This window comes from Nomascus leucogenys, chromosome 17, assembly GCF_006542625.1.
Source record: "Nomascus leucogenys isolate Asia chromosome 17, Asia_NLE_v1, whole genome shotgun sequence".
Lineage (NCBI taxonomy): Eukaryota > Metazoa > Chordata > Mammalia > Primates > Hylobatidae > Nomascus > Nomascus leucogenys.
In genome coordinates, this window is record NC_044397.1 from 60,685,439 (window position 1) to 60,712,599 (window position 27,161).

Here is a 27,161-nt window from a genome sequence, read left to right on the forward strand (position 1 = left end):
ACACAGACGCTTTAAGGATCAGTTAACAACAGGACACAGACTCTAATATTCACTGACATGAAGTTTCAGAAAGGGCAAAATTAATCTCTGGTGACAGGGGCCAGAACAGTGATGACCTGGGGTGAAGCGTGGGCTGGTCTCTTCTGTCAGGTTTGGAAGGGCAGGTACACAGGCATGTGCACTTACCAAAACCTACTGCACTATGCATCCGACTGCAATGACATCCCTGGCTTTTCTCTTTGAAGCAACTTGGGTGACAGGCCATCCTGAGCCAGTCATGTCTTGCCCTCCCATCCAGGACAGGCAGGATGGGCTGTCTCAATGGCCCCCAAAGCCTGGAAGGTTGGAAGGGTGGCAAGGAGGAGACCCACAGTGGGTAGAGTTACAGGGGGCAGAGGTGGGGGCCACTGCCTCCTGGGGAGGGCCACTGGAGGGAGCTGGGGCAGAGTGGGAGGGAAGCTGGCCCCTCACATGAGTACGGGGAGTTAGGAAATGTTTTCTCCTCTGCAATGTTTGGGAGAATTTGGGGATTTATGTCCATTCTTTAGCATTTGGTAGAATTCACCATCTGGTCCTGGGCTTTTCTTTGTTGGGAAGCTTTTGATGACTGGTTCTACCTGTGTGTTTTAGGTTGATTCAGATATTTTCCTTTTTCTTCTTTTTTTGAGGTAAGGTCTCTGTCTCTTCCTCATTCCTGGCTGGAGTGCAGTGGTATTGTCATAGGTCATTGCAGCTTTGAACTCCTGGGCTCTAGCTATCCTCCTGCTTCAGCCTCCCAAGTAGCTGGGGCTACAGGCACGTGCCATAACACCCGGCTGATTTTTAAAGTTTTTGTCGAGGCGGGGTCTCTGTTGCCCAGGCTGGTCTCGAACTCCTGGCCTCAGGCCATCCTCCTAACTAGTTCTCCCCAAGTGCTGGAATCACGGGTGTGAGCCACTGCACCTGGCCCTGTTCAGATTTTCTATTTTTCCTGGGACAGTTTTGGTCATTTGTATCTTTCTAGGAATTTTTTTTTTTTTTTTTTTTTTTTTTTTTTTGAGACAGAGTCTCACTCTGTCGCCCAGGCTGGAGTGCAATGGCATGATCTCAGCTCACTGCAACCTCTGCCTCCTGGGTTCAAGTGATTTTCCTGCTTCAGCCTCGTGAATAGCTGGGATTACAGGTGTGAGCCACCATGCCTGGCTGATTTTTGTATTTTTAGTAGAGACAGGGTTTCACCACGTTGGCCAGGTTGGTCTCGAACTCGTGACCTCAGGTGATCTGCCTGCCTCGGCCTCCCAAAGTGTTGGGATTACAGGCATGAGCCACCACACCCAGCCAAGATGTCGCATCTTTTTAAATGTTGGCATTTGCAGCTATAAATTTCCCTCAGAGCAGTTTTTGCCACATTCCTTAAGTTCTGGTATGTTGTGTTTTCATCCATCTCTATTTTCTAATTTTCCTCGCAATTTCTCTTTTGACCCTTTGGCTATTAAAAAGTGTGTTCAATTTCTATGTATGTGTGAATTTTCATTTTCCTTCTGCTATAGATTTCTGGTTTTATTCCATTGTGATTGGAAAAGGTAGTTTGCAGGATTCCGATCTCTAATTTACTGAGACTTGCTTTGTGCACTAACGTGTGGTCTGTCCTGGAGAATGTTCCCTGTGCACTTAGAAATGTGTGTTCTGCTGCTATCGGGTGGAGCATTCTGTTAGGTCTGGTCAGCCTTTTGGTTATGTAATACTTGGCACATTCACAAGAAAATGTGTGAAACAAAGTACAATAAAGTGAAACCCACGAAGCTACCACTGACCCTGAGGTTCAGAACCTCCAGCATCTCTGCTCTTCCCTAAGCACGGCTCTGTCCCCTCCCCACGGGTGAGCACTGTGTTGTGATGACTCCCTGCCCTCCTTGATGACTTTAGCACCTGGGTATGAATTCCATACATATTTGGTTTTGAGCTTTATAAAAATGGCATCATACTGTATGAACTGTCTTGCTTTTTCATCCCACGTTGTTTCTGAGAGGCGTTTGTGATGGAGCACAGGGCCACGGTGCCCATGCATTCCTCAATCATTTCTCCAGCCTTCTGAGGATGGGCTTCTGGGTTGTTTGCAGCCTTTTGCTTGTCCCAGTCTCCTGGCTTCTCCACTCCATCCAGGAGCATCACGTTTGCAACAGGCAGGGCAGGTGGTGCATCAGATGTAAAGGACACAGTCATTTGACACCCAAGAAAGGAGGACCCGGGGCCAGGATCAGGCCATGGCTGAGTGGGACTTTGCCAGGCTGTCTCTGCACCCAGCGACAGGATTGTGTGCGCTGCTGCTTCTTTTGTTTCCTCCACTTCTGTTCCCTCATCCAGAGAGGGCAGAAGAGCTGGAAACAGAGGCTTTGCCAGGGAATAAGGAAGCCCACCTTTGTGGTCCCAAATGTCGCAGGGGCAACGCTCACACCAGATACCTCCCTCCTTCTCCTCCCTGCAGCCTCTGGGCTCCCACAGACAGATGCCCTCCTCTAGTGCCTCAAGGGGCAGGCCTTGGCCACCAGCCTGAGGATGCCCAGAGCTCCCCTCCTCCCCTAGGTTTCTGTTCCCCCAGTTCTTGCCTCTCCTGCTGGCTGGCTGGGAAGGCCCTCAAGGATGGGGTCCAGGACTGGAGGAAAGGGTGACCCGGACCCCCACCAAGCTGGGCAGGCAGATGGTAGGCAGGACACACCTCTGCAATCTCTGGGAAGTGACAAGCAGAGGCCTCCCAGGGACAAGAGCTGAGAAGGATGAGCCCCTGGCTGGGCTGGGGCGGCCAAACAACTGTCTCAGTGCCCCAGGGAAAGCCCAGGTAAGGTGACATAGTGGCAAATGTCTCTCCTGGGCAAGCCTGGGACGCTTCACAAAACAGCTCTTCAGCTGAAGCCAACTTGGAAAATTCCAGGGAAAAGGAAATTTACTATGGGGCGGGAATAGCTGAGCCTTGGCTTGAAACGTCCAGAGCTCAACCTGGGGCCCCAAAAGCCACTTGAAGGTCGACCTGGCCCCTAGGTCCTGCACAAGTTTTGCAGGCACAGACGCCCAAGCCTTAGGCAGGTCGCTGGCTTACAGGGGAGAAAATAGTCCCTGGGAGCATGAAGGAGGGACTCGGCCAGGCCCACCAAGAGGGAGTCCTTTAATAGAGATCGGCACAGACAGGAGACACAACAGCCCAGGCGCCCTGCTCGCACAGGCTGGGGCCCTGAGCCAACAGATGCAGTGGCTTCCTCCTCCCCCACCTGGGTGTGGGGCCATGGGGTGGGGACGGAGAGGTGGCTTTAAAAAACACAGCTGTACTAATTCTTCACTTTCACAGAGAAGGGGAACTTGGGAGCGCAGCCCGCTAGAGAATCTTTACACAGAGCTGAATCTGAGAGCCCACCCACCCACCTTGGCCGGGCCGAAGCTCACTGTCCCCCACCCACTGGAGGTTCCTCCCTGATCTGTCTGCACACGGGAAGGAGCAGAGAGCACAGGGAGACCGGGCTGTACAACAGGAACATGCTGGCTGGACAGCTGGCTGCCCTCTCCCAGCTGTTAGTGTTTCTACACTATGTACATTGTTGTGCTTTGTAGCTCCCCCACCCCGAGGCCTCTGCTTGAAGCTGGAGTGGGGAGAGGAACCTGACACCACACACGGCTGGGCTGCCAGAGCTCCAGGCCCCCAAGAGGCTGCCATTCAGCGAGGTTCCAAGAGCTGGACTGCTGGGCACAGGGGCCACTGGAGCCAAAGGCCCAGGTGACAGAGCCAGCCCTGCCAGATGCCCAGCTCTGCCCAGTGGAGGAGTTGTTGAAACAGAAGGATCAATGCTGGACAAGAAGCAGGCTGGGTGGGGGCAGGCAGGGGTGGAAGGACAAGGTGTGAGGCTGTGAGACCAGGGGTGTGAGATGTGTGTGTGAAGGCTGGACAGGGCTGGGCAGGGGCACCTCAGCAAAAACCGTTCTGCAGCAGCAGGCTTGGTAGAGGGAGGTGGCGAGGGCTGCCGGCCTGGGAGCCCCTCCAATCGAGCACAGGGCTGCTTCCAATTCAGGGGCAGGGCTGGTGGCAGAAGGCTGTGGCTCCAGGTGTGTTTTGGGGGAGGTTTGGGAAAGACCACCGGGTGTCCCATGGGGCTGGGCATAAGGGCAGGGCTGTGGTGACATCTGTGAGCATGTCCCCGCCGGGCTTGGGGTAAACACAGGATCAGTTGTTCTCAAACAGAGAGAGCAGGTCATCATTGTTGTTCGTAGGGAGGTCAGGTGGGCCCAAGTAGGACAGTAGCTCATCAGGGTTGGTCAGTTCTGGGAGCAGCTGAGGACAAAGTGAACTGTTAGCAGCTTTGGTCGCTGACTGGCCACACCTGAGTGACCATCCTGTCACCACATCCCGGCCCTGTCTCCAGGCGCAGTGGGGATGCTGAGCAGCCCCTCCTCACACCAAGGCTGGGTGCAGGGCCCCACCACAGGCCTGCATGTGCTCAAAGAGGCACACGCCACCCCCTGGGACCTCCCTGCAAGGTTGCTCTGGGGCCAGAACAGCTCGCAACATGCTGTTCAATACCACCAGGAAACGGGATGTGAGGGAGTGCAGCCACTCCACACTCTCTCTGTGCATCAGCCTGCGTGGGGATCCCCACTGTGATGCCCCAACGTGAATGCTGGTGGTGGAATTCCACGCCCCTAGGATTTTCTGCTTGGAGCTGTTCTTCCTAACTTTTTTCATGTTGAACTTCAATGAGTTTCTATTATGGTCCAGGGACAGTCAGTTCTGTCTTTCATGTACTGAGTTTGCACTCCCATTCCACCTGTGAGTCAAGACCCAGGGCTACTGAGCAAATTGACAGATGAAATTTGACTCCAAGGACCATGCTGTCAGCTTCCAGTGCAGTCTCCTCTGAGGACTCTGCGTCCACCCGTATGGCATCCAGGCCCCTCATGAACACAAATGTGGTACATCGCATCCCACCCGCAGCTACTCCAGGTATCTAACTCATGAACAAAAGCTGCATTTAACTGACCTTATCTGACCGGCTCTCTGAGGGGTCACTGTCTTCCCTTCCAGAAAGCACCCGGAACAGACATACCACCTCTAGCCCTGGCTCCCACGCACTCCCCAGCATGGGGCCTGGTACTCACGTCCAGAGCTGGTTCCGGGGCCTCCCCAGCTCCAGATATGCTGGGGGGCCCCATCACGCCTGTGGCAGGACTGAAGGCCAGTTCGCCCGTGGGTCCTAAGCTCGCTTGGCCCAAGGACTGCCGGGATGCTGGGGGAGGGTTTGAATGGTGCAGCTGGGGACCTGGAGGGGCCCCAAGGTTGGAGGTGTGTAGTCCTGGTGTCCCAGGATTGTGAGTGGGGTCCAGGTGACCTGCTGGTGCCATCTGAAAACAGAGAGAAAAACTTGTTAAAACAGCTCAGGGGCTCCCCTGGGGAGACAGGCCCCCTTGGCCTCTCGGCATGGCACTGACCTGGCCTGGGAGGCAGGCGGTAGACTTCTCTGGAGTCAGGAGGCTGCTGGGAATGTCAGACTGGTAGGAGATGGGGGGTGGCCCCGGGGTGAACTCAGCAAGGGTTGGGGTGCTGGGCGTGGTGGGTGGGAAGGACTCTGGGAAAGTTCCAGGCCCCAGGAAGCTGGAACCTGTGAGAGGAGAGTTGGGGCCTGGGTGAGGGCTGGGGAAAGCCACCGCTGGCAGAGGGGCCAGGAGGGAGGCTGGCTGTGGCATGGGTGGGACTTGCAGTGCTCACCCACAAACAACAGCGGGTTTTGCAGAAGTCGCTATTTGGAAAAGGGCATTTCTTCTCATTGCTGCCAAGGGAATTGGCCTTGGGACATTCCTAGGAGTGAAGGTCTCGGAGGTTATAGGAATGGGAGCAGCCACAAACAAACGCACCACGCGTGTGAGGTGGGTCCCAGAGGGGGGCCCCAGATGGGGCCAGTCCTGTGAAGTGTTGCAGCCAGGAGCCCCTTAATCCAAACAGGGGGAAGGAAGGGTGGAGGCCCCACTGTCTGTTTTCTGGGACCATAGCCGAGACTGTGCCTTCACCGCCACGTCCCTGAGATGGGAGGGGCTGGAGGTGCCCCGCGGCATGTTTTGTGTGGAAACACTGATAACCTAGGTGTGTGACCTGCATAGCCACATTCTTGCAGGTGAGGAGACTGATCTGGGGAGAGGAGCCATATGCCCAGGGTCATCTGAGGTTCAAGGCTAGCCTGCTGTACTTACCCTGGCCAGGGTAGTCGCTGGGGGCAGGGACTGAGGGGGGCTGCAGGGGGGCAAAGGGGGCAGCGCCGGGGCCCAGGGCGGCGATCATCTCCATCACGCTGGGCATGAGCACGTGGGCGGGGCTCACGGTGCGGCAGCGCTTCAGTGCCGGCCCGTCCGGCTCCTCCTTGATGTGCATGTCAGGCTTCACGGGCACTGGCTTCCAGCTGCATGTGGGGTCGATGGTGATCTCCTCATAGTCAGAGCTGGGCAGGGACAGGTGGGGAATGGTTACCTCCTGGCCTGCTGCTGGCCCGGCACCCACAGCCCCTCCCAGCCCTGGGCTAAGTTTCCAGGCAGGTTCCCCCACTCAAATGCTTGCTTCCACCCAGCACCTTCCACATCGAGCAGGACGCTGGGCCCAGCACCAACACTCAGGTAGGACACACACGCTGTCTCTGGCCTGGAATCCAGCCTGCTCCATGCCGGAAAGAGGCTGGAAGGCTACACTTGGCAAGGGACATCCCCTGACACGTCCTGGGGCTGCCATCCAGTGGCCACAGATGTGGGGATCACAGGAAGAGGATGCTTACTTCTGAATGTAAATCAGGATGCCCAGCATGTACTGGTCCACCTCCAGGCCCTCCAGCAAAGCTGTCTTGCTGTGGGGAAAAAAAGGGACACAGCTCAGAGACCTTGCACAACCTTGTCCTGGGCACAGGCCCTGTCATTTCTCAGCCCTGTCAGCTGTGACCCTGCATGAGGCAATCCTGTGTGAGGCAACTGAACAAGGTAACTCTGTGTGAGCTGACCCTACGTGAGGTGACAGTACAAGGTGACCCTGTGTGACTGACCCTTGTGTGAGGTGAAAATATGAGGTGATCCTGTGCATGTGGTGACCCTGTGTGAAGTGACTCTGCACAAGGTGACTGCATGAGATGACCCTGCATAAGGCCACCCTATACGAGCTCTCTGCGCTGAGCTGCACAATCCCAGTCCATGTGGTGACTTCTCCCACCAGGCTCGTGTCTTTGATGATGCTGTTGGAGGTTTCACCCATGAAAGCTTCTAAAAGCACCAGCCCCTCCCCCATCACATGCTGCATCTGAGACTCACTTGCACACAGGACACCTCCAAGTCCCCCGCTCACAGTTGAGCTGCAGGTACGACTCCAGGTCAAAGCACTGTAGAGAGATGGGGAGAAAGTCAGTTTCTCATTGTGGGTAGGACAAGGAAAACCTGGTCACTCTGCAATCCATTTCATGCATAACTGAGATACTGCATGTACCAGGTTTTCATTGCAACATCATTCTAATGGATCAAGGTTGGGAACAGCCCAAACAGCTCTCACTGGGACTGGAATGCCATGTGGCCAAAGCAAGAATTGGGCAGCTGTGCTGACTGGGACCCACTTCCAGAACATGGTGTTTTTGTTTTGTTTCGAGACAGAGTCTCGCTCTATCACCCAGGCTGGAATGCAGTGGCTCGATCTCAGCTCATTGCAACCTCCGCCTCCCAGGTTCAAGCGATTCTCCTACCTCAGCCTCCTGAGTAGCTGGGATTACAGGCACACACCACCATGCCCCAGCTAATTGTTGTATTTTTAGTAGAGTCAGGGTTTCACCATGCTGGCCAGGCTGGTCTCAAACTCCTTACCTCGATCCACCCACCTCGGTCTCCCAAAGTGCTAGGATTACAGGCGCGAGCCACCGCGCCCAGCCTCAGAACATGGTGTTAAGAAGAAAAACGGCAGCACAGAGCAATTTGTGCAATAGGGACCACTATGTAACCACAGAGACAGCGGGCTGTGCGTCTACTTGTCCATACCCAGAGTATTTCTGCAAAGACAGATGCTAATGATGGTCACCCTCAGGGGTAGGGCAGGAAGACTGGACCCTGAAATCTTATGCCTTTCAAAACTTGAACCCATGAATGAAGCAGGCGTAAAAAAGTCAGTAAAATGATAATTATATTTGGAAGAAAAAATAGCCTAGTCTTGGGGGAGCGAGGCCCACCTGCCTCCTTGGCGTGAGAGGCCTGTCCTGTCAGCCTGACAGCCAAGGCACTCGGAGTTCACATCTGTCCAGAGAATGACACTGATGTATCAACTCAAGATATTTTAGCAGCAGCAAATTCCGGCAAGGCTCTGCAGTAACCACCTACCTGTATGTGGCGACAGTCATGACCTCGGGCGGGGAGCTGGATCCTGCGGAAGGTGATGGGGCACTTCAGGGACACCTTGATAGCTGTCTGCTCCACTCCGTCCTCTCCGTTGGGCCCAGGGGTGCCAGGGATGGTGCCGCTGCTGAAGTTCCGCTTTACTGACATCAACAAGGTAAAGGACTTGAGTAAAGGGTCCCCATGATGGGGAGGTGTGAATGGGGATGCCAACAAGGCAGGGACCCAGTCACTGACCCACTGACAGCTCTGAGGGGCCACCTGGAGCTAACCACTGCCCCTACTGCAGAGCTACCTGTCCAAGGAGATGACCTGGTGTGACATGAGGAGGTGCCCACAAGGAGGATGGTTGGGATTGGGCATGGGCCACACAGAATGGGGATGGCTGCCTGGCAGCTGAGGGGCAGGGGCCACTCACTCTTGGTGATGCAGTGCTCAGCAGGCAGGAGGCGTTTTTTGAGGAGGCCCTGCAGCACTGAGCGGACGGACGGGCGGTGTACTAGCTGCAGCACGAAGAGGTGGGACTGCAACACAATGGGAGGATGTCATCGGGGAGACTTGGGCCAGGGGCCACCCTGGCCAGGTAAAGGGTGTGCTGGGGGGTGTGTGTCAGGGGCTGCCAGGTGCGGGAGGGACAAGGCTGAGGGCAGGGTGAGCTGGGGGTGGGGGGTCAGCCAGCAAAACTCCTCAGTGGCTTGGCCCCATCCAGCTGCCTTTCCTGGCCTCAGCACCCTGCCCACACTTGTACCCATCTCTACAGCTGTGCTGGGCATCCTGACGGTCTAACCATTGCCCAGTCACCACCTCTCCACGAAGAGAATCATCTTAAGTCCCCTTGAACGTTCCCCCTGCTCGCACATCCACAGTCACAGATGCTGGGTCTGTGTTGACATCTGCCACATCCCAGAGAATGTGGTGTGTGGCCAACGCGTCCCCAAGGTCCTCACACCCAGGCTGACTAGTGCACTCATAAGCCATGTCTTTCTCCTCTAGCCCAAGGGTGACCCTGATGCTTGCTAGAACTGGTAATGCTTGATCAGCCGGGGACTCCGAGCTCCATGAGCTCTCTGCATATCCTGGTTTCTCTTACATAATTAATGTGAGCATCAAATCTAGTCAATTTATTCTAACTGGAAAACAGCTAGGGTGTATTACTGGATCGCTTTCCTAAAGGGCAAGGATGACAGATTAAAATGGAAATATAAGGCAGTAACAAAGAGAAGCAATGCATTTTTCTGAAATAATACCCAGGTCCTGCTCTCCACCCCTAAGGGGGCACATATGCTACAGCAGGCGGCGGGCAGCAAAACAGCAGGCGGCGGCATGATCAAACAGCAGGCAGCGGCATGATCTGATGGTGCTGCAGCCCGGCCCGCCCATGTCCTGGCTCCGTTCCCACTGCGCCGCTGGGCCAGGCCCCGCCCACACCCCGCCCCACCCCACGGCACCGCCCCCTCGGCGCAGGACACGCACGCAGCAGCAGGCGGTGACGGTGATCTGGATGGTGTTGCGGCCTGGCTGGCACACGTGCTTCAGGTAGAGTGGCTTGTGCGAGGTCTTGTTGTCGCCACGCTCGATGGTGAGCGGCGTGGCATTGACGCTGACCTGCACCGAGGCTGGCCAGTTGGTGTTCATCTGCCGGTCCTCGTGATGGTAGCACTTGAACTGCAGCTCCAGGTCAGGCCTGCTCAGGAAGATGGGTGGACACCCAGAAAAGGGGCCCTGAGAGTGTGGGAGGAGGAACAGAGCCTCGTGGGGGTCAGGTGGGGGCCAGGCGGAGCTCACCTCAGCATCAGGGTCTTGTAGACTGAGTCTCGCAGCTGGAAGACGTGGTTGCTTACAGCCAGGTTGTGCTGCAGGCGGAAGGGCTCCAGGACCACCCCATCGCGCACAGGGAAGGTCAGCCGCAACTCGTCACAAGGCCCGCTTCCTGGGAGCAGAGGCCACTGGCTGTGAGCTGGGTTGCCCCAGCCAGAGCGTCTTGTGCCACTCAAGGAGGGCAGCGGCTCCCCAGCCACCTTCCCCACAGGGACCTTGGCGAAGGGAGCCCCTCCTGTCAGGCACTGCTTGGCAGGCCTGAGTGGTGCCCTGGGGCTGGGGCCACGGACAGCATCTCTCCTGAGGCCTGGGCATTCGGTCGTGATGTTCTGTCTTGCCTCCTGCCTCAGCAGCCCAGCCCAGTGTCCCCTAAACCGTAATAGGGGAACATGTCCCCAACCCAGACAAAAAGTGTTTCCAGTGCTTTCAGAGAGACTGGGAGGCCAAGGTGTGTGAGGGCCTCCTGCAATTGCCCTACAGCTCCGTTTAGAGTTCTACGATCCCAACTTCTGCTGCTGTGGGCTCCCTGGAATGGGCTTCCGGGGTTCATAAATCCCCTGAAATTATATACAACATTTTGCGCACAGGGGTATTTTTCTAGAGAGAAGAGCCACAGCCTCCTTTGCAAAGAAAGCCACAAACAGAACAAAAAGGTGAAGGCTTGGCACTAAGCGACTTGTCTTTAAGAAGATGGAATCCTTGGCCTTTTTTTTTTTTTTTAAGACAGGGTCTTGCTTTGTCACCCAGGTTGAAGTGCAGTGGCAAGATCATACTCACGGTAACCTTGAACTCTTGTGCTCAGCCTCGCGAGGTGCTGGGATTACAAGTGTGAGCCACCACACCCAGCCCTTTTCTTAGGGATATGGCAGCCACCCGCTGTCCCCCAAGCTCCTACAGGACTCTCTGGAGTCCTGTGATTCCCCCATGCCCACCCTGGCCTTGTCACTCCATTGTCCCAAGAGTGGACAGACTTACCAGAGGGCGATGAGTGCAAGGAGTTGAGGTTGGGCTTGAGATCAGGCAAGAAGGGAGACTTGACCTCTTGGCTTGGTGACATGTAAGGGACGCTGCTGCTTGGGGTCATGGGTGGCGTGGGGTTCCCTGGCAGTGGGGAACTGGGATAGCCCGGGATGGAACGGGTAGGCTGTAGGGTTGAGCACAAACAGTCAAGGCAGATTGCCAGGGTGGATGGGAGTGGAGTCTGTTCACGGAGCACCCACTGGGAACCATGATAACAGAGGTGGACAGGAGGCAGCCCCAGGGGTGCCTGCCCTGTCACCCTCTCTCCATATGCCCACCCCGTGAGCCTCCCGGCCCATCCTCCCGGCCAGGCCCCCTACCCCACTCAGGCCAGGTTGGCTGTAGCTGACGCTGCCCCCGTTGAAGCTGGCACCCTGCCCGTTGAACTGCTCTGTGGGCTGCGGGAGAGAAAACTGCATGCACCTGGGGCTCCAGCCTGACCCCTGCCGGGCCCCCTGGACCTGACCCTAGAAGCCCACCATACACGGTCTTCTTTACACTCTCTTGTATTTTCCAAATAATCTACAAGTAACACTACTTAAAGCAATCATAGCCACAGAGGAAAATGAGCAAACAGGTCGGAGGGGCTGAAAAGACAAAGGCACGCTAAGCCCTCCTCCTCTCCTCCAAGCTGCACCACCTGGCGCACCCAGGCTCCCAGGGAGGTGCGCTCTGCCCATGCACCCAGAAAGGGTGCATGGCCAGCAGCGAGGGCCTGTCCTCTCACTGGATTTCTCTGCAGCAAGCAGAAGGAATGAAGACACTTTTCCATACAGAACATTCAAATGTCTTGGGTGCCTGCCTGCTGCTCCCTGCACGGGATACCCGAGATATATGAATCTTGTAGAGGGTCCTTTCGAACTGGATCCCAAACCCCAGGAGCTGCTCCTGCACTGGTCAGAATGCCCCCACCCCCCACTCCCCATCTCCTGTAGAGCTGTGGTCCATGAGCACACATGGACCTACACATCCTGCTGGCCCCTTTAGCCACCCTGTCGCTCTCGAGGACAGGACTGCCCCAAGGTCCCCTGTCCCACAGCACTCAGCATGGAGCCCGGCACAGGGCCTAGAGGAGCCTGCCCTACCTTGTAGTGCAGTCCCGTGGGGCCGGGCACGGACAGGGACTGGGTCATGCCCTGCTGCAGGGGCAACCTGTGCCCAGGGTAGGAAGGGGAGGGGGCAGGGGGCTGCCCAGGGCTGGGCGCAAACTGGGCGGTGCTGGGTGCGTACTGGCCTCCTTGCAGATACTGCTGCCCTGGATACACCTGAACAAGAGGCAAAATGCCCGAGGGGAGAAAAAAGGCATCAGGGGAGCTGGTTCCAGAAGGAAAGCGGAGTCTCATGTGTGGCACAGTTGGGGGAATGGAGATTTCCTGGTCCCCTTGAAGATTCTGCTGTGACACTGTCAGGCACAGACAGTTCTCACATGCAGAAGCCTGTTTTTTTTTTTTAATTTGAGACAGTCTCACTCTGTCACCCAGGCTGAAGTGCAGTGGTGCAATCTTGGCTCACTGCAGCCTCCACCTCCTGGGTTTGAGCAATTCTCCTGCCTCAGCCTCCCAAGTAGCTGGGATTACAGGTGCACACCACCACGCCTGGCTAATTTTTTTTTTTTTTTTTTGAGATGGAGTCTCACTCTGTCACCCAGGCTGGAGTGCAGTGGCGTGATCTCAGCTCACTGCAACCTCTGCCTGCTGGGTTCAAGCAATTCTCCTGCCTCAGCCTCCTGAGTAGCTGGGACTGCAGGTGGCCGCCACCACACCCGGCTAATGCTTTTTGTATTTTTATTAGAGATGGGGTTTCACCATGCTGGCCAGGCTGGTCTTGAACTCCTGACCTCATGATCCACCCGCCTTGGCCTCCCAAAGTGCTGGGATTACAGGTGTGAGCCACTGCACCTGGCCTAATTTTTTGTATTGTTAGTAGAGATGGGGTTTTGTAGTGTTAGTAGAGATGGGGTTTCACCACATTGGCCAGGCTGGTCTTGAACTCCTGACCTCAAGTGATTCACCTGCCTCAGCCTCCCAAAGTGTTGGGATTACAGGCGTGAGCCACCGCGCCCAGCTTTTGCTTTTTTCTTTTTTGAAACAGGGTCTCACTCCTGTTGCCCAGCCTGAAGTGCAGGGGAGCGATCACAGCTCACTGCACCCTCAACTTTCTGGGTTCAGGTGATCCTCCCACCTCTGCCTCCCAAGTAGCTGTGACTACAGGCACATGCCACCACACCAGGCTAATTTTTGTAGAGACAGGGTTTCGCCATGTTGCCCAGGCTGGTCTCAAACCACTGAGCTCAAGGGATTCACCCTCCTTGGTTTCCCAAAGTGCAGGGACTACAGGCGTGAGCCACCATGCCCGGCCAGAAGCCTGCTCTTTACCACAGCTCTAAAGAGTGCCTGGGTGAGGGAGTTGGTACCCAAGGCCCCAAACTAGGTGACCTGGACACTCACCTCAGAGTAGGTTCTCTTGACCCCCTGTCGGGGCAGTGGCTGGGCCTGGGGAGGCCCAGGATACCCATGTTGGGGCAGACGCTGCCCTGCATACAAGGGTGTCATTCCTGCTGCCCGGGTGGGGTTCATAGCCATGGGGGAGAGGCCAGAGGGGCCCATCACCCCTCCTATGCCAGTAGGGTTCATGCCAGTGGGGACACTAGGCCCCCGAGGACCTCCATGCTGCAGAAACTGGCTGTTAAAAGACTGTCCGGCCCCCATCTAGGAAGAGAAAAAAGAAGAATGGTCCAGGTCCCACCCACAAAGGGCTCCAAAAGATAGGCATACCACCCACCCACCCACCCATGTGGGCACCATACCCTTTCAGGACACCCCAGAAACCTCTCCCCTCAGACCCTCACTCCTTCCCACACATCTCTCTTTTACTGGCTTCGTGAGCCCTGGCATATTCCATGCTTGTCCCTGGAGCCCACTGTCTGGCTGAGTATCTCCTCCCAGGCCCTCAGGCTGGCTGCCATGTGGGAGGAGCTGCTGAGGGGGGCTCACCGCTCCATACTGGCTCAGCTCCTGGCTCTGCTTCTCCTGGAGAGCAGCCACTGTGGCTGTGGCTGTGGCGGTGGCAGTGGCTGCTGCAGCAGCCACAGCCGCAGCAGCTGCCGCTTGCGTGAAGTCAGTGGAGGGTCTTGGAGCATGTGAGGGGAGGCCCAGGCCCCCCGGGCCGCCTGCATACCTGCAGGAGACACAGGATTGCCACGCTGTCTGCGTGGGCTCATGAGGGCCAGGACCGTGCTCACCCCAGAGGCATGCAGCACCCAGGGGGAGCCCATTCTTCTAGACCCTCCACTACAGCTGTCAGGAAGCAGAGAGGCAACGTCCAGCTGATCAGCGCCACAGTTCTGAAGTGCCTGCCAGATTATGGCTCCTAGCATACCTGCCAGGTGAGGGGACTTGCTTACCCGGTGGTGAAGCTGGGGGCCCCAGGGTAGCCCCCGCGGCTGTACACGCCTTGCTGCACGTAGCCCTTGTTGGCGCCGCCTTCAGCAAACGCCTGCTGTCCCAGGCACTGTGGGGAGGTCAAGGCGGAGCTGCCCCCTGCCACACCAGGCATCATGGAGCTGCCAGAGGGACTCCCTGCAGGGCCCATGGGGTTCCCCAAAACCTATGAGGAAGCAGGAATCACCAAAGGGAACCAGCCAAACAACGTGCTTCATGCAGCAGCTCCAAAGTGCTAGAAACCAACAGGCCTGGCAAGCGGGTTGGGGGAGAGGTGGCGGGGACAGGGTATAGCACGGGAAGCAGGGAAAGCAGCTGTCCACAGGTAGGTTGGGGCATTTTATGAAGGCTAGGTGAAGACAGGAGAAGAAAATCCCACAGCAGGTGTGGAAAGAGAACCAGTGTCCAAAGACTTAGGGGACTCAGGAGGCCCCATCCTCATGTCATGCCTCAGCCTGTCCTCACCTCTCAGCCTCTTCGTCTCTCAGAGCTCTGAGGAGGCACTAAGCACTGCTAAGTGCTGAGAGGCTCTATCTGCTTGGGGGTGGGGCACCAGTGGGTGCTTACCTGGCTCTGTGTCGCGTTGCCAACTCCCCACACAGTAGTGACCACGGACAGCGATCCAGCCGGCTGAGTGGCGCTTTGTTGCCAAGGCACAGACTCATATGCGAATGAACCATCACTGCAGGGAAAGAGGCTGCTGAGACTTGGGTCAGGAAGCCATTGGTGTCCAGGAGTCCAGGATCTTCCAGAAATGCCACCCCCAACCCCAGGGCCTGAGGGGTGGGCAGAGGCACCCACACTCACCTGTGTGGCGCGGGGGGCAGGGCAGGTTTCATGGGGTTCATGGAGTTCATTGGCAATGGAGCAGCCTACAGGCCGGGTCTGACAGTTTTTATCTGGAACTCAGTTGCTCTGGCTGCCCGACAGGAAGGAAGGGATGTTAGCTGAGATGCAGCCAGGAGACCCTTTCAGCAGGGTAGAGGGACCCTGGTGCCAGCAGGCCCCACCTCTTTCTCAGTGAGGGACCCCTGGGCTCTGATGGCAGGCAAGACAGTGGAGGGGCCTAGTACTGACCCACCCTACCCACTCTGGAGAGGCTCTGCCCCCACAAATCCAGCAGGGAGGCCAGCATGAACCCTTTCTGACCCAGGCCCTGCCACCCAGAGTCCCTGGATCAACCCTAGAGATGGACTTCCTGATTCCAAATACTTTCCCCACTCTCCAGCCCACACCGAGGCCTGGCTATCCATATAAAGCCAGGGACAATCCTAGCTACCCCGTGGAAACTGGGGTTTAGAGAGGAGCCAGTAGCCAGTAACCCCACAGAAGGCCCTGGGGTGAAGGACAGAGGGCCAGTGGAGATGAGGGGACTCCCTGCTCAAGGTCTTGCCTACCCTGAGTAGCCCAGGTAGGGGCGTAGGCGGTTCTGGAGGCCAGGGGCTGAGAAAGCCAAGGAGGAGAGTGCAGTGGTCAACCAACAACTTTCCATCCTGGCCTTGGGGAGGGACATGGGGTGTGGGGCCAGTAACCTGGGCCCTGGCTAGCAGCCCCTCCCAACAAGAAGGCCCTCCTTAGGGTAGTAGAAGGGCTCCAGGCCAGGGGACCTCCGACCTGACCCAGATTCCACCAAGTGGGGGCTGCCTGAGGCTGATATGGTCATAGGGGCCAGGCAGGCAGACCCAATGGCCCATCCATGACACCCCCAGGAGAGGGCAGGGACACACAGCACAATAGATGGAGGGTGGGCACCCACAGACCTGGCAGGGACTGCAACTTGGCCAGTGTTTCTAAGCAAGGGGCTAGGGGGACACTGAAGCGACTCTGCAAGATGGGGCTGAGTGGATACCAGGGACCTGGTGCTCAGGACAGAGCAGCAGAGGGGGTGTGTCAGGGAGGATGCAGCAGGAGGACGCTTGCAGGACCACAGTGCTGACACCATGGGACTTCTACGTGCCACGCTAAGTTTGCTCTCCCCATTTAGTAAACAAGCCACGGAAGTGACCACACCTTCAGGCTGCTTCCGAGTGCCACGCCTTCCAACACTGCCACAAGCAAGCCCCTTAACCAAAGCAGGCCCAGACATCCCCTGGGGCCCTGCCCCTGGACTGTCCCTGAAGGGCCCTCACTGGCACTACCCTGGGTCCTGACACTCCCAGGACCACCTGCCATGTCCACCTCTGCCTGCCTGGGCTATCCACAGAGGAATACTGGCTGCAGCACAGGCCAAGCAGTGGGTGTGTGAGAGGCCGTTTCAGCTGTTTCTCAGGAGTCCCCAGGCATGCTCGCCTTGGATACTACTCCCTTTTAGGGCCTATAAGGCTGCCACACACACAGACATGCCACCTGAGGTGTGCTGACCACTGGTGCCATCCTGCCCATCGTAGCACTCACATGGCCTCTCCCTGCCCCAGGAGAGGGTGGCCCCGCATTCACCTAGGCTGCCATTTCTTGTGCTGACCGAGGACCTCACCAATGGAGGTAGAACAGCCTCACCCCTGAAAATACAGACCTGGAGATTCTGAGGGTAAGCTGTGTGCCCAGGGCCCCAGAGCAGGTGAGAAGTAGAGCTGAGCTCTGCCTGGGGAATCTAAGCATGTGGCCTCTCACTGGATCTTCCCATCACCGAGCACTGGGACTGGGGGGTACCAATTAGGGAAGAGGGAGAGGGCAGTGTTCTGGACTTCCTCACACCCTCAGGGGAGGCAAGACTTGATTCCCGGCCCATAGGCTCCTCCCCTTGCTCCCCCAGACCAAGTCCTGCCCAGGAAGCAGGGGTGAGGAAAACCAGGGGCTGATGGCTCCAGAAGGCTCCAGGCACCTGGACTCTGGGCAAGGACAGGCCTGGGAGCCGAGATGGCCCAGCCAGGCAAGGTAGGGGTGGCAATCCCAGTCCCATAGCCTGACTCAGGAATAGTGATGTTGGGGGACAGAGGAACCTGCCAACAGCCAGAAACTCCTCCCCAGAGCTGCTGGGTGGGGCCTTGAGCAGCCATACACAGATTTGAGGACTTACAATATAGACATGATAATCAAAACTGTGTGGTACCAACAGGGGAACAGAACCATGGGCCAACAGCCAAGACCAGAGAATCTGAAATTGATTTGCACAGATAGGCCCAAACGATGTCTGACAAAGGGCAAGAGCAATTCAAAGGAGGAAGGACAGCCTTTCCAACCAATGGTGCTAGGACAATGGAGCAACTGGGCATCAAAACAACAAATAACACCTAAACTTCACACCTTATACAGAAAGGAACTCAAAATGGTTTATAGATTTAACTGTAAAACATAAATCTATAAAATATTCAGGAAAAAACATAGGAGAAAATCTTTGCGATCTAGGCCAAAGAGCTCTTAGACCTGATACCAAAGGCATGATCCATAAAAGAAAAAAACTGATAAACTGGACTTCATCAAAATTAAAATTTTTCCTTCGTGAAAGACCCTGCTAAGAGGATGAAAAGATAAGTTACAGGCCAGGAGAAATATTTGCAAGCTGCGTATCCAACAAAGGACTAGTATCTAGAACATATAAAGAATTCTCGGCCAGGCACAGTGGCTCACACTTATAATCCCAGCACTTTGGGAGGCCGAGGCAGGAGGACTGCTTGAGCCCAGGAGTTCAAGAACAGTCTGGGCAACAGAGTGAGACCCCCATCTCCTCAAGAAATTTAAAAATTAGCTGGGTATGATGGCATGCACCTGTGGTCCCAGCTTTCCAGGAGGCTGCAGTGGGGGGATCACTTGACCCCAGAAGGTAGAAGCTGGAGTGAGACATGATCATGCCACTGTACTCCAGCCTGGATGACAGAGTGAACCATGATTTAAAAAACAAAACAAATAAAAGAATTCTCAAAACTGAAAAAAAAAAAAATTAAAATAAAAAACTCCAATTAGAAAATAAGCAAAAAACAGAGACCTTTGCCAAAGAGAATATACAGATGGCCAATAAGCATAAGAAAAGATGCTCAGCATCACTAGTCAGTGGGGAAATGCAAATTAAAACCACAGTGAGATACCACTATACATCCATCAGAATGGCTGAAATAAAAAATAGTGACATCACTAAATGCTGGCAAGGAGAAACTGGATCTCTCACACATTACTAGTGGGAATGTAAAATGTACAGCCACTCTGGAAAATAGTCTGGCCGTATCATATGGAACTAAGCAAGCAGCTACCCTACTATGACCCAGCAACTGCACTTGTACGCATTTATCTCAGAGAAATGAAAACTTATGTTCACATAAAAACCTGTACACAAATGTTTATAACTGCTTTATTTGTAATAGCCATGGAATGGAAACAGCCCAGATGTCCTTCAATGGATGAATAGTTAAATCAACGGTGGTACATCCATAGCCTGGATGCAATATAAAGGAATGAACTACTGATATATGCAACAACCTGGATGAATCCCCAGAGAATTAATGCTCAGTGGAAAAAGCCAATCCCAAGAGGCTACACGGTGTATGATTCCTTTATTTAGCATTCTTGACACACGAAAATTAGGGAAATGGAGAACAGATTGGTGATTGCCAGGGGTTAAATGTGGGGGTAAAGCAGAAAGGTACTAATCTCTTCTCCATTTCTATAATTTTGGCAGGAGGAAGGTGGGCGTGAATATAAGAAGGCAACAGGCTGGGCAGGGTGGCTCATGCCTCTAATCCCAGCACTTTGGGAGGCTGAGGTGGGTGGATCATTTGAGGTCAGGAGTTCGAAACCAGCCTGGCCAACATGGTGAAACCCCATCTCTACTAAAAACATAAGAATTAGCTGGGCAAAAACTAACCAGGCATAGTGGAGGGCACCTGTAATCCCAGCTACTTCTCAGGAGACTGAGGCAGGAGAATCACTTGCAGTGATTCTTCACTTGCAGTGAGCCGATCGCACCATTGCACTCCAGCCTGGGCAGCAAGAGTGAAACTCCATCTCAGAAAAAAAAAAAAAAAAAAAAAAAGGGCAACAGGCTGTAACCTCTTTACTGTATCAATGTAGTGTCCTGGTGCAATGTTGCACTAAGGTTTTCCAAGATGTTACCACTGGGGGAAACTGGTCATAAATCTCTCTGTGTCATTTCTTATAATGCACATGAATCTTTAATTTGTTTTTTTTTTTTTTTTGAGGTGGAATCTTGCTCTGTCACCCAGGCTGGAGTGCAGTGGCATGATCTGGGCTCACTGCAACCTCCGTCTCCCAGGTTCAAGCGATTCTCCTGCCTCAGCCTCCCGAGTAACTGGACTACAGGTGTGCACCACCATGCCTGGCTAAGTTTTGTATTTTTAGTGGAGATGAGGTTTTGCCATGTTGGCCAGGCTGGTCTTGAACTCTTGACCTCAAGTGATCCGCCCATCTCAGCCTCCCAAAGTGCTGGGATTAGAGGTGAGCACCACCGTGTCCAGCCAATAATTTCAAAATAAAAAGTTTAATTACAATACAGCTGCTACCACCAGCCTTCTGTCTCCGCAGGACTGCTGTGACAATCCTTACCCATTAGAAAGCTAGTTGGGTTGGCTGGCCACTTTGCTGTCCCAAGAAGAACAGGGAGGGAATCTGGCAGGCAAGCAGATGTGACCCCTCCCCCGCCCCAGTCAAAGGCCTCAAAGTGCAGGCAGCACTCTATGCAGCACTGCCTCATTTTAGGTCACCTAGGGCAGCAGCTCCCCAACTGCAGCACATCAAAACCAGCTTGCAGCTGGTGATGACAGGCTGCCCAGCCCCACCTGAAGTCAGTAAGATGGGCTGGGGCCTAAGCCCAGAATTTCTAACAAGTTTGCAGCTACTGCTGCTGCTGGTCCAGGAACTGTAGTTTGAGAGCCTCAGATCTAGGAAATGCAATGAGCTGGCGAGAAGGGGCACAGGGCAGGTACAGGGAGGGGAGGAGCCCACAGCAGGCTCCTATGTCACATGAGCCTGGGGAATTCCACCCCCGATGCTTCTCTGCTGTGGACAGAGACCACAAAGATTTCCAGTTCCCTCTGAGCTTACTCTTCACTGCACAGGGGGATTTCCTGCCGACCCGAACTCATGCCTCTGGTCTCCTCTCTGAGGACAGTCTCTCTGACAAGACTTCTAGTCTCCAGGTCTGGTATCCTTGACCCTGTGCCCCTGATCATAGGGAAGTGTTCTGCGTTGTGTGTGTGCAGATCCTCTTCCCATCTCCTGGCTTTGAGTTTGGGCTGGGAACAAGCCTGGAGCCTGGAATCTGGATCCCAGATCATGCAAGGCCCATGCCCACCAAGGGTCTTAGTGCCTGGCGCTTTCCTTGTAAACTAACTCCAGCTGGAAGCTAGGACCCCATTGAGAGATGGACAAGGTCAGTCGAGAGGGCCACAAGGCTTTCTGGGGGGTCAGATCACATCTACCTCTAGACAGAGTTACAGAACTCACTACCCAGACCTCTCTTCCCCAAATGTCCCAGAGTAGCTGCACCCCCAAGTCTCCCGGTTGACCTCCTGAGCCTTGTTCCATGCCACCTCTCTGCCTGCCTAGTCAGCTAGGAGCAGGACCAGCAAGTGGGCCCTGTGACAGGCAACCCTTCTCAATAGGTCACAAATCAGGACTCACTGTCTCCAAGATTGCAGGGTCAGGATCCAACCCAGGTGACAATGGAGTCAAAGGGTCTTGAGGAAATGATGGCTCTGGAATGGGGCAGGAGCGGGGTCCTTGGTAGCAAAAGGTGGGGTGCTCACATGTACAGGCAGCTGAAAGTCCTGCCCCCTCTACCTGTAAGGCCACAGTACTGAACTGTCTAAGCGTGGGGCTAAGTCAGGGTGCAGAGTTTATCAAAAAGTCCAGGAATAAGCAATGGCCCAGGCATGAGACATTTCAGTGAACAGCTGAAGGGATGACCTTAACCTGGCATCAGTTTACAATGTGTAAGATGGATATCTGGTGGCATCCTAGGACTGAGGACACATGACCACCTTCATGTCATCAGCCCTTGGGAGCTCAATCCCAATAATCAGGATGCTCCCCAAACATCTTAGGCCTGTCCTTCAGAAATCTACACCGGCAACTGTCACCTGCTTGTTCTCTTCATGTACACTTCCAGCTTGTAACTATCCCCTGGGCATGACAAGGGCTAGAGGTCAGTACCCCTGGAAGTTAAGATTCCTTCGCTTCTCCTGTTTCCACACTAAGCATCAAGGGATGCCCTCTGGTTCTAGCTTGCCAGAACTTGGTGGTGAGTCTGTGTCCATCCTATCCGTAATCACCACGGTCTCAGACCAAGTCACATGTTCTGTGTGTGTCCCTGTGAAACCTGCGATGACACAAATTAAAGACACCACCATGGATGTTCTGTAATACTGGAAAGAGGGTACCCTAGGGAGAAGGAGCTGCAGAACACTGCAGGACAGAGGGTCCAGGGAATGGGAGGAGAGACAGGGTAGGTGGAGGGGTAAACAAGGCACCGCGTGGGGGTGCCGCGGTGAAGGACACCTGGCACTAGGGAAGACAAGGCACCTCAGGGGAGCAGGGCATCCTCACGCCTGAGCTTCAGTATGTCCAGTTTGGAAAGGGGTGTCCCCATCAAAACTGGCAGCTGGGGGCTGGCGGCTCAGCGTCGTTCAGCCCAAGAGCGGAACAGCTCCTCCGCGAGCAGGTGACGGCCTCAGCGGGCCCCCACATCGCCCTGCTGGTGGGCACGTAAGTGGGAGCGGAGGGGCGTACCATGTAGGTGAGACTGCCTGGCCCCAGAGCTAGGAACGATCAGGTTGGAGCGAAGGCCTGGCCAGCCTTCATCGCTCAGGAGAACCCCGAGCGCCGCTTACACCCCTCGGCCAGCCTCCAACAAAGACTTAGGGGAGGGCTGGACGACCCTGACGCCCACTGGGCCGAGCCTGCCCAAGACCACGACGCACGCGTGGCAGGTGCCGGCAGGTGGGCGGCAGAGCCTCCAGCCCCAGCCCAGCTGCGAACCCTACCGTGGCGCCGCAGCGGAACTGGGGCGCCCCGGGCGACCGGCTACACCTGCCCGCCCGCACCTGCCGGCCCGCACCTGCCGCACCTGCCCGCCCCCGCCGGCCCGCACCTGCCCGCGGGCGGCGTTGCCAGGGGCCACCCCCAGGGCCCCGCTCACCTCCGCCCGGCCTGGCCCGGCCCCTCGCCGTGGCGGCCCCCGGCCCGCGCCGCTCCATGCGCTCAGCCCGCCCTCCGCGCCGCCCGCCGCCCCGGGGCCGCCGCCACCCGCGCCATCGCGCCGCCGCCCGCTCCGAGGGCACAATGGAGCCGCCGCCGCGCCGCTCATGCATATGCATGACGCCGCGCAGCCGGCCCCGCCTCCCAGGCCAGAGCAGCAGAGCCCCGAGCCGGCGCTCGGGGCGGGGACGGCCGCGAGCCCGAGCGGCCCAAAGCGGTAGGGTGGGGCCAGGGCCGCAGGTGGCTGCGCGGGCAGGAGACGCAGCCTGATCGCGACCTGCGCCCCCAGCCCCCTCCACACCTTTCCAAACGCGGCGTCGGCAGAGCCACCGCGCGCTTCCTGCTCGCAGTCCGCCGGGAGCGGGGCGGGGCCGGGCGGCGGAGGCGGGGCCAGGACGCCGGGGCGGGGCTGAGTGGAAGGCGGGGCCAAGGTGCCGGGGCGGGATCGGGAGGAGGAGGCGGAGCCAGAGAGCCGGGGCGGGGCCAGGGCTCGGGGCGGGGCCAGGGCTCGGGGCGGTCCCCGGCGGAGGAGGAAAGGAAGAGCGAGTCCTTGCCCTTCCCCTGCCTGCGCCACCCCTGCCTCCTGGGAGTCCATTGCTCTGGCCCGGCGGGCGGGGACGCGACTGGGAGACGGAGAGATCCAGGGTGCCACTTTTGGGAGGGGATCTTATTAAAGGACTCCGGAAGCCCCCTCGTTAAAGCAGAAAACCAAACTTAACAAGTTCTCTTTCCTCACTGCTCAGTTCTCTCTTCTCAGTGGTTCTCCTCCTGGAAAAAGTCACTATTGAGCTAGTCTAGCCTGGTGGAATAGCCTCTGTGATCAGTTTCCACCTTTGAAATGCTATTATCAGCCTTTAAGTTATTCTTGACTTTTCCTACCGTAAGTTGAGGGAGACCACATTCTCTCAACTACCCATAATTAATTTTTCTTAATTGTGGTAAAATACACGTAACGTAAAACTTACCATCTTAACTGTTTCCAAGTGTAGTTCTGTGGCACCAAGTACATTCGCATTCTTGTGCAACCACCATCGGTCTCCAGGAGTTTTTCATCTTCTCAAATGGAAACTCCATACCCAGTAAACACTAGCTCCCCATTCTTTCCTCCTCCTAGCCTTTGGCATTCACTATTCTACTTTGTCTCTAAATTAGACTACTCTAAGGACCGCGTATAAGTTGAATCATACATTATATGTCTTTTTGTGACAGTCTTACTTTAGTTAGCACAGTGTCCTCACTTCCATCCATGTTGTGGCATGTGTCAGAATCTTTCTTTCCTTCCTTTCTTTTCCTTCCTTCCTTCCTTCCTTCCTTCCTTCCTTCCTTCCTTCCCTTCCCTTCCCTTCCCTTCCCTCCTCTCCTTTCCCCTCCCCTTCCCTTCCTTTCCCTTCCCTTCCCTTCTTTTTTTTGACAGAGTCTCACTCTGTCGCCAGGCTGGAGTGCAGTGGTGCAATCTCGGCTCACTGCAATCTCCGCCTCCCAGGTTCAAGCTATTCCCCTGCCTCAGCCTCCTGAGTAGCTGGGACTACAGAGGCACGCCACCACGCCCGGCTAATTTTTTTGTGTGTGTGTGTTTTAGTAGAGACGGGGGTTCATCATGTTGGCCAAGATGGACTCGATCTCCTGACCTTGTGATCCGCCTGCCTGGGCCTCCCAAAGTGTTGGGATTACAGGCGTGAGCCACCGCGCCCAGCCCCTTCTTTCTTATGGCTGAATAATATTCCATTGTATGTATATTCCACATTTAAGTTATCCATTCATCCATCAATGGATACTCCACAATTAATTTTTGACATTGTTGAAATTTCTTCCCTGAAGGCCGCCTCTGAACTCTGTGCTCTATTTCTTTTAGGAATCATTCGTTCATTGAACAAATATGGCAGGCCTGCTGTACAACAGTCCCTGGTCTGGGGTCTGTGAACACTGGTCTGTCCCAGGAACCAGGAGAATAAGGCCCCTCCGTCCATACAGCAAGCATGTTAGAGGGGACAAACAGAAGGAAATGAGTTAACAGGTAACAGTGTGTCTGTCAGAAAGACTGTTAGGAAGAAAACTAAAGCAGGGCCAGAGAATGGGGAGGGAGTGATGAGGTATGAGGGACGGATTCTCTGGGGAGCTGGCCCTGAAGAAGAGACCCGAATGAAGGGGGAGGCAGGCACCAGGGAACCCTGACCATTCCTCTGTCTTGGAAGAGGCTGCATGTATGGGGGAGTTGCAGGCAGGTTTGTGGAGGATGCTGGAAGTGGCCTCGCCAAGCATCCCAGGTGCCCCCAGGGCAGGCATCTCTCTCACCTCCTAACTGCTTCAATAATTCCTGCCCTGCGCCCCTGGGAGAGGCCACCTGTTGTCCACTCCTTTCTAGGGAATGTTTTCATTTTCTACTATATGATGAATTGTTAAGAAAGTCTTCCTTGAGGCCTGGCACAGTGGCTCATGCCTGTAATCCTAGCACTTTTGGAGGCCAAGATGGGTGGATCACCTGAGATCAGGAGTTCGAGACCAGCCTGGCCAACATGGTGAAACCCTGTCTCTACTAAAAAATACAAAAATTAACCAGGCATGGTGGCGTGAAACCCTACTCTACTAAAAATAGAAAAATTAGCCACGTGTGGTGGCATGCACCTGTATTCCCAGCTATTTGGGAGGTGGAGGCAGGAGAATCGCTTGAACCCGAGAGGCAGAGGTTGCAGTGAGCTGAGATTGCACCACTGCACTCCACCCTGGGTGACAGAGCGAGACTCTATCTCCCCCACACCCAAAAAAAAAAAAAAAAAGTTGCCGGGCACGGTGGCTCACGGCTGTAATCTCAGCACTTTGGGAGGCCGAGGCAGGCAGATCACGTGAGGTCAGGAGTTCAAGACCAGCATGGCCAACATGGTGAAACCCCGTCTCTACTAAAAGTACAAAAATTAGCCGGGCATGGTGGTGTGTACCTGTAGTCCCAGCTACTTGGGAGGCTGAGGCAGGAGAATCGCTTGAACCCGGGAGGTGGAGGTTGCAGTGAGCCGAGATCACACCACTGCACTCCAGCCTGGATGACAGAGCAAGACTCTGTCTCAAAAAAAAAAAAAAAAAAGTCTTCCTCATTTACTAGAATAAAAAAGCTGCCTTCTTGAAGCTTTTTCTCTAAAAGTGCATAAAATAATCACCACTTTGTTATTTGACAGCTCTTCAAATATTAAAAGCAACTTCTCAATCCCCCAGTCTCCTGTTGGAGGAAAAATGCTCCCAGTTCCTTAAGTGTTAACAGTAACACTGTTTTCAGATCCTGTACCAACTGGCCACTCTCTTTTAGACAGGCACCAGTTAGACAATATGGCTTTTAAAATGTGACACCAGAAAGGGAACCTGATATTCTAAATGTGATCAGCCTAGCCCAGCGTCCAGGGGCTCCTGCGAGCCCACAGTCTCCTACAGTCGGTGTGGCCTAAACCTGAATTTGGTTTTTAACCAGTTTGGGTACCCCCAGTTACTATGACTCTTGACTTGCAAAACTAACTTTAAAAAGAAAAAGGTAGGCTGGGTGCAGTGGCTCATGCCTGTAATCCCAGCACTTTGGGAGGCCGAGGTGGGCGGATCACGAGGTCAGGAGATCGAGACCATCCTGGCTAACATGGTGAAACCCCGTCTCTACTAAAAATACAAAAAATTAGCCAGGCATGGTGGTGGGCCCTGTAGCCACAGCTACTTGGGAGGCTGAGGTAGGAGAATGGCATGAACCCGGGAGGTGGAGCTTGCAGTCAGCCAAGATTGCGCCACTGCACTGCAGCCTGGGCGACAGAGCAAGACTCCATCTCAAAAAAATAAAAAAAGAGAAAGGTGCTGCTGCTCCTTTGCATACAAGCAATATATTCTCATTGTGGAAAATACGGAGAAATGTTCAAAATACATTAAAACTGTTCAGAGATAATTCCAGTCAATTGTTTGCTCTGTTTTTTCCCAGATGGTTCTCTTTGCATATCTTGATGTTGTGGAGAATATGGCATATGTATGATTTTGCATTCTTATTTTTTCACATTGTCAACATAAACATTTCCCTTACAAGCATTATCTGTGTTTCTCACAAAATAAATACTTCAAAGATTTATTTACAAGGATGTTTGCTGTGACATTAGGATATTGAAAAATTACACACAAGCTGTATTCATTCATTCAACAATTTTTTGTTGAGCCTCTACTGTATGCCACTCTCAGTGCTGGAAACATGGCAGTAAGTAAAACTGATGAAAATCTGCACTGTCGTGGAGCTTGTGTTAGCAAGCTAATAGTTACATCCTAGTAGGTAATAGTTAAGTAGAACGCACCCACAGGTTGGAAATCATGTTTTTAAAGAATATTTAATGGTATGAGCAGACAGTCACAATTTGCTAACTGAAA

General features: G+C 54.7%; 1 protein-coding gene across 8 annotated transcripts; it reads right to left on the minus strand.

Annotated features, from left to right (window-relative positions):
* Positions 1 to 1,930: 1,930 nt before the first annotated feature.
* ZMIZ2 (zinc finger MIZ-type containing 2) lies at positions 1,931 to 23,151 on the minus strand. Of its 8 annotated transcripts, none has more exons than XM_030796887.1 (19): positions 22,726 to 22,870; positions 15,447 to 15,558; positions 15,207 to 15,321; positions 14,603 to 14,805; positions 14,193 to 14,376; positions 13,647 to 13,907; positions 12,285 to 12,464; positions 11,520 to 11,597; positions 11,155 to 11,323; positions 10,147 to 10,291; positions 9,835 to 10,045; positions 8,780 to 8,885; positions 8,347 to 8,504; positions 7,300 to 7,367; positions 6,777 to 6,845; positions 6,205 to 6,449; positions 5,449 to 5,618; positions 5,119 to 5,361; positions 1,931 to 4,294 (listed from the first exon to the last, which is right to left on the minus strand). In XM_030796887.1, the coding sequence occupies exons 2-19, from the start codon at positions 15,494 to 15,496 to the stop codon at positions 4,187 to 4,189; spliced, it is 2,763 nt and encodes a 920-aa protein (XP_030652747.1). In that variant the 5' UTR covers positions 15,497 to 15,558; positions 22,726 to 22,870; the 3' UTR covers positions 1,931 to 4,186. The 8 variants fall into 8 exon arrangements, with proteins under 8 accessions (XP_030652747.1, XP_030652750.1, XP_030652754.1 ...); XM_030796888.1 differs by lacking the exon at positions 22,726 to 22,870 and adding an exon at positions 23,086 to 23,141 and having other exon boundaries at positions 3,126 to 4,294; XM_030796891.1 differs by having other exon boundaries at positions 3,126 to 4,294; positions 14,603 to 14,709; positions 22,726 to 22,803.
* Between the last annotated feature and the right edge of the window lie 4,010 nt (positions 23,152 to 27,161).

Bases quoted from the DNA above. Each gene is read 5' to 3' on its own strand.
- ZMIZ2 (XM_030796887.1), bottom strand. From the start codon at position 15,496: ATGAACTCCATGAACCCCATGAAACCTGCCCTGCCCCCCGCGCCACAC. The intron at 14,377-14,602 runs GTAAGCAAGTCC...TGTCTCCTGCAG, and splicing joins GCCCCCAGCTTCACCACCGG to GTATGCAGGCGGCCCGGGGG. The intron at 12,465-13,646 runs GTGAGTGTCCAG...CCTCTTGTTCAG, and splicing joins TCAAGAGAACCTACTCTGAG to GTGTATCCAGGGCAGCAGTA.